Source organism: Channa argus, chromosome 16 (genome assembly GCF_033026475.1).
Source record: "Channa argus isolate prfri chromosome 16, Channa argus male v1.0, whole genome shotgun sequence".
Lineage (NCBI taxonomy): Eukaryota > Metazoa > Chordata > Actinopteri > Anabantiformes > Channidae > Channa > Channa argus.
The window spans coordinates 20,958,463-20,965,333 of record NC_090212.1 but is presented as its reverse complement, the minus strand read 5'-3'; the positions used below and the strand labels follow the sequence as shown (position 1 = coordinate 20,965,333).

Genomic DNA, 6,871 nt, shown 5'->3' with positions numbered 1-6,871 from the left:
AGCTGTCAGTAGAGGGCGTTAGCAGCCGTGTTTCCTCTGCCTGCAGGGCTGTGAGGAGCAGCTCAGGTGTCCTTCATTACACACAGCCTGCTTCCTGCTGATTGGCCCTGACCTGCATCTGTTTGTGTTGTATTGCTTTAATAGGAATCTTCAGCAGTTCTTCCTAAAGCTGAGACACAGTCACATCCTGACGTGGATCTATTTATTAATTTTCATTTTTTTAATCAAATTCAATTTTACGATGTGAGTACAATAAAATAAAATTACAAATATGAGCAAACTTTAATAAATCCATCAGCCGTCCTCCCCTCCCTGCTGCTCCCGCCCCCTTCTCTCTGATTGGCTGTCAGCTTCCACCCATGGCACCTGTGATTGGTGCGCTCAGCTGTCAATGGCCCCAGAGCATGGTCCTGGCTTTGGGCAGCAGAGACGCACTGCCGCGCTCCGTCTGTGCAGTTTAGTGCGTCGATCGGTGGAGGGAAGTGGAGTTTGCGCGTCCTGTGCGTCCGTGGACCAAAAGCAGCAGAGCAACAGCGGTGCGCGTTTCCTCCTCCAGAGCCGCAGGCATCCCGAGGAGCATCCACGGCGTGCATGCCTCGGACACCGGGAGGAGGCGGATTTTGTTTTTGTCTTCATTATATGGACTGATTGAGACATAATATTTCTCTTCATTTCCCTAATGGTAACCAACACCGAGCAGCCGGAGACATGTGGAATAATCTGGGGAAACTGCACCGCTTCTCACTAGTGTGTCTTCTCCTGATGCTTCAGGCTGAGGTGAGAAGTTGATCGATTCGTGCCACAGTATGTTTAATGCTGTTTTATCCATCGTCTGGGTGATTAATGTGTATGTGTGTGTTTATTTGGAAAACTCCAGACTTAACTGTTGAATCATGTTCCAAATTACCGCTTCCTTTGAGAAATTAATGAAGTTTGCAGTTTAGTCCTAACTTTATATTTGCGTGATAAACCAATAATCAAGTTACATGGTTTGGTTATTTCTTTCTGCTTTTCATGCATTTTGCTCGTTGCCAGTATTAAACGTGTTTAATAAGCTGCAGGCTGACGATTAAAAACCAGGTTACCGCAGAATCAGTGGGTGAAATGGCTTCACGTGTTTGTGCAGGAGCTTCACCTGCTGCGAAGTAGAACCCAGAAATGCGTTGCACAAGTCACAAGCGAGCAAATCTTCAATATTCAGGTTCTTGAAGTGAAACGGTTCATGTTTTAACATTTAAAAAAAAAAAAAAAAAAAAAAAAAAACGGAGCTCGGAATTCTTGTTGGGAGTGTTGTGGTGTACAGCTGCAGACTGGGCTAAATTAGAGTAACGTTACCAAGTCGTGTTATTGAGTCCCGAGGTTCAACTGTGCCAAAATGTACAGTAAGAGGTGAGCGGTGCAATAAAGAAACGCGGTAAATCTTATTAAAACTGCTCACAAAATGAGACGATCACACGCGTTTCCAAACGAAATTCAGCAGTTTTCGCGAGAATGTGAACATTGGGGTTTTGTTTTTTTTTCCTGGGATTTTTTCCTTTGCGTTAACACATTTTCATGCTCTCGTGTTCTCCTCAGGTGTCTCAGTCCACGGGTTACTTCGAGTTGCAGTTGATTTCGCTTGAAAACCCCAAAGGTCAGCTCCTGAGCGGCGAATGCTGCGATGCGGAGAAGAGCGCGGCGGAGGGTCACTGCGGCGCGGACGAGTGCGACACATACTTCAGAGTGTGTTTAAAGGAATATCAAACGGAGGTCACGACCAATGGAGCGTGCACCTACGGCTCGGAAACTACTAAGGTTATCGGTGGGAATACTTTTCAGTTCAAGGGCGGCCAGAAAAGCGGCCAGAACCGGAACAACGAGGCCGGGAAGATCACCATTCCCTTCCAGTTCGCATGGCCGGTGAGTGGATCATGTTGACTGTCTGAATGTACTAGTTAATAACTGTTTAAAGAAGGTGAGTGTGTGCGTGTGTGCAGATGTGTAAAAGTTGCCGTGTATTCACCTGGATGCACGTTTCGGGTCTTCTAGTCTGTGCGTCACCAGAATTTATACTTAAATCACACGATAAAACATGATTTTATCTTAATAACCAAACATATAAGAGCATACAGGATTATAAAAGGGCGTTTGCATGTTTTTGGTGGGTACACATGATGCAGCCGTGGAGTCTGTCATCCTGGCTGTGTCTTCATTTGGTACACTGGCTCTCTGCGTGCCTCCCTCCCTGTGTCCACTTGGCAACTTGTGGCGTGTCTCGATCATCCAACATCGTGTGAAGGACATCGTATTTGTGCCATGAGCTTGGGAATGAATCTCTGTATGTTTCCGATCAAACCAAAAACCCGAGTGCGCATGACGCACGACTTTTACGCACAGCGGAGATGCAGTTGTTTCTTGGTTTGAGTTCCCAAACAAGTTGTAGTTTGCGTGGTTTTAATTGGTGTGTGGATGAGGGGGTGTGGTGCCATGTTTGAAGGGAAATTAAAAAAAAAAAAAAATATTTCCAAGCCGGTGTTGATTAAGAGGTGGCAGGTAACTTATTATCTAATCTAAACAGAGCAGAAGCCAATGAAAATTTGTTCCCAGTCCTTATTTGGAGAGCCAGCGTGGGAAACAGGAACAGTGCTTGCAATCAGACCTTTATGAAAACTACTGTTTGGTCCAAAGAGCCACTCTTACACCCAGAGATTTGTATCATGGAGGTTTGAATGGGAAATTCTGTATAGGAAATGTCACAAGTTTGATTCCCACAATCAGCTGAGTAAGCTATCAAAATAAGAGTTCTCAGTAATTCTGAGTCGGACTGGAAAGTAGGCGTGAGGGAGGGTGTCTTGGTTTAAGCTTATTGTCATTGAAGACAGGTTCAGATATGTTCTTTACATTGGCAGATTCTTCCACTTGCTTTTACAAATGACATGCAGAACTGACCAAAATGGACCAAAATGACTCTGCATTTTCAAACCGTCTCCGTATGCTTTGCGTGCTCGGTTGGCTACGTGACCTCTCCATTCATCACTCCCCACGGTCAGCTGTCAGCAGAGGGGAAGATGGGAGTAGTAAGCTGGGGGCCCTGTGGGCAGATACGGTTACCACTAAGTTGTGAGTGACATAGGCGGTGGATATCGGTGTCGCCAAGTGAAGATCCCCGGTCAATCTGGGCCGGGGATGCCTTTACCTCGCCGCCTCTCAGGTTTGTGCTCTGTCCATTATTGGGTCATTGTCTCACTCAGTGTGTGTGGGGGGTCAATATTTTCCACTATCCACCTGGGAGGGGCAGTGGAGGTGTGTGCAAGGGGGGACATAAAGGAAAGAAGATGGCAATGTGCAACAGCTTTTTTTGATTGCTGGAATTGGTTGTTAAACAGATAAAATGGTATTGAGGTATGGTATTGACACCACGCCTAGTGACCCCCCCCCCCCCTTTTTTTTTTCTTTTTTTTATGGATTAAATGATTGGCGTATAAAATATCAGAAAACAATTAGGAATGGCCATTTACATGCCTTATTCCATTTGTATTATAACATGGGGACCAACCAGTGTGTGGCCTGATTATTGCCTTTTTATTTATACATTTGATTTGACCAACATTTCTGTAATTCTGGTACTGTCAGTGCCAAATATGATCCTTGAATGGTGATACACTGCACCGGCTTTGGTAGTTTTTGTTCACTTGTCTAAACAGAGGATGCCATTGCAAAACCATCCCTAATAAATCACATTCATTCAGGTGGCATCAGTTCAAAATGCTAATAACTACAAGTATTAGTAGTAAAATTGCTTTGGAATTTAATGTTAAACTCTAAATTAAAAGTGAAGTTCTTCATGAAATATTTTTCTGGTGTTTTTTCCCCTTTCTTCATGATCTACTATTGGGGTTCAAAGTAAATCTTAGTATTAGTTCTTGGAGAATAACTGTTTTCTAGCTCCAGAATAAACTTTACAATTCCACAGAAACACTTTGTGAGAAAGTCAAATAGCATTTTTGAATTGTCTTAACAGCCAAACATGCAGATAGCTGCGTCACTGCTCTCAGCACTCACTGCCGTTCGTACTGTGGCATGCTCTTGGCCAACAGACAGCACTAACATAGTGTGTTTTGTGAGAGGCAGTGGCCTGTAGCCTCTGGTGCTGCTATAGTGGACTCTTTTGGTTTGCCCCTCTATCTGGGCCACCGGTCCCCACATGAACTAGCTGCTGAAACAAAAGGAGGACATTGTTCTGTCTTCTCCTTCACTGATCATTTCCCTTTTATGTTAACCCCTCTGGCTGTTTGGGTCTTCACTGACATCTTTTTTCATGAAAGGGAACGGGTTGGGTGGGGGGTGGGGGGATTGTGCGATGGGGAGAGGGAGGAAACAACCCCCTTTCAAAATAAAGATAAACCTCCACCCGGCTTTCTTGTGACTCCTTTATCACGAGGGAGATGTAATTTTTGGACACAGACACATAAGATGCTGTTTTACAGTAGTAACTGAAGCAAAAACCAGCATTTACGTCTTTTCCTCTTTCTCTTCTGCAACCCCTTCTTCACCCAAACCTTCTCCCATCTCCACATCTTCCCCTCCCTCCAACTCCTTATGCGGTATTTTTAGAACTGCTGTCCTCCCCTCACCCCTCTTTGAGTAAATCAAGGATCGAGGGTGCGTACTCCTCCTTCAGTTTCATAGCCTGTCTTTTTTTTTTTCATCTGCCCCCACTTTTGCCAGAATTTCTCTTTCAGCCTGGCAGAGCTGGGAGGACAGAGGTGGAACAGCTGTTGTTTAGAGACCTCCTCCTCCTGCTTCAGAATAAATGTTTTAGTGAAATGGCATTAGGAAAACACGCTATGATTACAGCACGTTGAGTGTAGCTTCTCCTCACTCAGAGTAGTATCAGTGAGCAATCACAAAGTGCAAAGTTGGATGATGGTGAGTCCATGTCCTCGCGCTTATTTTCTTGATGGCGTCGGCTGGCTCGTTTGGCTCATTTGCCGAGTGCCATCTTGGCACCTGCTTTTCCATCAGGAGCTCTTCTCGGTTTTGGTGACGTGTTCATGGTTGATTATGTTTGGGAGAAGAGGAGGTGGATGGTGTGATGGCTGTGTGCACAATGTAGGATTGGTGGTGTTGGGTGAGCTCATTTGATGCATATGGAGTTCAGGGATCCTGCAGAATGTTGAAAGACTTAAACGTAGTATGTTAGGAATGCACGTGCTAAAATATCAAATGTGCACCAGCACCAAGGCTGTCAATGTCATAGAGTGTCAGTACCACATGCTTCAACTACTTAAAACATTCAGTTTAATTAAGACCAATCATTAATTTATAGGCTTGTGCTGTTTGTCCTTCTTGACACAAGCTTGAGTATATAGCAGGTAGAAACACACATAACAACACACAGTCCACACATTGTTCATTTGACTCCTGTGGCATCAACACTCAGAAATTGTTCCCTAATTTCCTCCAGCTGAATGTTATTCCATATGAAGATGATGGCTAAAAGTTGGACTTGCTGGAAACTATTAATTTACCATTGTTTTACAGTGGGGCAGCACAGTTGTTAGCGCTGCATCCTCACAGCTAGAAGGTCCCCAGTTTGAATCCCTGTGTGGAGTTTGCAGGTACTCCTCGTGGTGGCGTGAGTTTCCTCCGGTTTCCCCAGTCCAAAGACATGATGTTAGGGTAACTGGTGACCCCCAAATTGCCCGTAGGTGTGAGTGTGAATGGTTGTTTGTATGTGTATGTCTCTCTGTGTTGGACCTGAGATAGACTGGAGACCTGTCCGCGGTGAACTCCGCCTCTCGCTCGATAGAAGCTTGGATATGCTTCAGCCCCCCCACGATCCTGAACAGGATAAGTAGTAAAAGATGATAGATGGATTTTTTTTACTGCATCCCATTCCTCTTTATCCCCTCTGCATTCTGCACAGTCCTGGGAAGCTTACACAGGGCTGCCAGATGAGCACAGCGGGGCACTGCTCTGTGGTGAGATGGTTAAAAGCTCTCTGCTTGCTTTCCTGCAGTCAGGACAGCTCATCTTTCCTACGGTGCTGCTGGTCACACGTCAGTCGACCAGGTTCTGGACCGAGGCGTGTAGATGTGTGATTAGCTGCTTCATCTGTCTTGTTGACACTGCTGCTGGATTTGGTGCATTTCTGAAGGCATTTCTTTAGAGTCAGGTTTGTGTGCTCCTTTAATAACTTTGTGTGGGAATAAATCTGTTCCCATAGGTACTAAGGTATGGACCACTTAAGTGTTTGCATACAAACTATATGTGTTATGTTGTGGCACATTATATGTACTGAAATACATAAAAAAAATGGCTTTAAATACTAGTTTTATGTAAAATGAGAACATTATTACATGTGTTGCATCAATCTGTGTACTGTGTACTTTATTGCATATATAGTTAATCTTGTGTTTTTTATTATATAAAACTGCACCAACTACTCAATTGGTCAATCAATGGACAATGAGTGTGCAACCATTATGATTTCAAGTCAATTACATTTTTTTTTGTATTTTAGGGATAAAACTATTATTAATTGCATAAAATAATCACTAGTTGCAGACAAATCATGATTTTTATGTGCAGTATGGGGATTGCTCTGGTCCTGTGATCACAGGATCTTCTGCTCTTCTTGTACTGATCCTGTTGCCCCTGACAGGTGCCATCGATGTTTGAGTAAATGGAAGTCAGCTTGTGAATATGTTTGTTCACACATCTGTGTGCCACGTTTACGCTCGTGTTCTGATAATGCACTTTGTGTATGTATGCATGTTAACTGTCTGTGTGTGTTTAGGCAGGGCCGAGGAAATGAAATGCATGCGTTGTGAGTAGTTGGCTGAGCAGTGGGGGGATTAAAGCACGTTACTACACAAATTGGACAGTC

General features: G+C 44.2%; 1 protein-coding gene across 2 annotated transcripts in view; it reads left to right on the top strand.

Annotated features, from left to right (window-relative positions):
- Positions 1 to 432: 432 nt before the first annotated feature.
- Positions 433 to 6,871, top strand: part of LOC137101380 (protein jagged-2-like) — a 48,132-nt gene continuing 41,693 nt past the window's right edge. Inside the window, exons 1-2 of one of the 2 annotated variants that reach the window (XM_067479767.1) lie at positions 433 to 777; positions 1,576 to 1,899. In XM_067479767.1, the coding sequence (XP_067335868.1) occupies positions 709 to 777; positions 1,576 to 1,899 (393 nt within the window). In that variant the 5' untranslated portion in view covers positions 433 to 708. The remainder of the gene's footprint in view (positions 778 to 1,575; positions 1,900 to 6,871) is intronic. The other variant, XM_067479768.1, reaches the window with a different exon arrangement.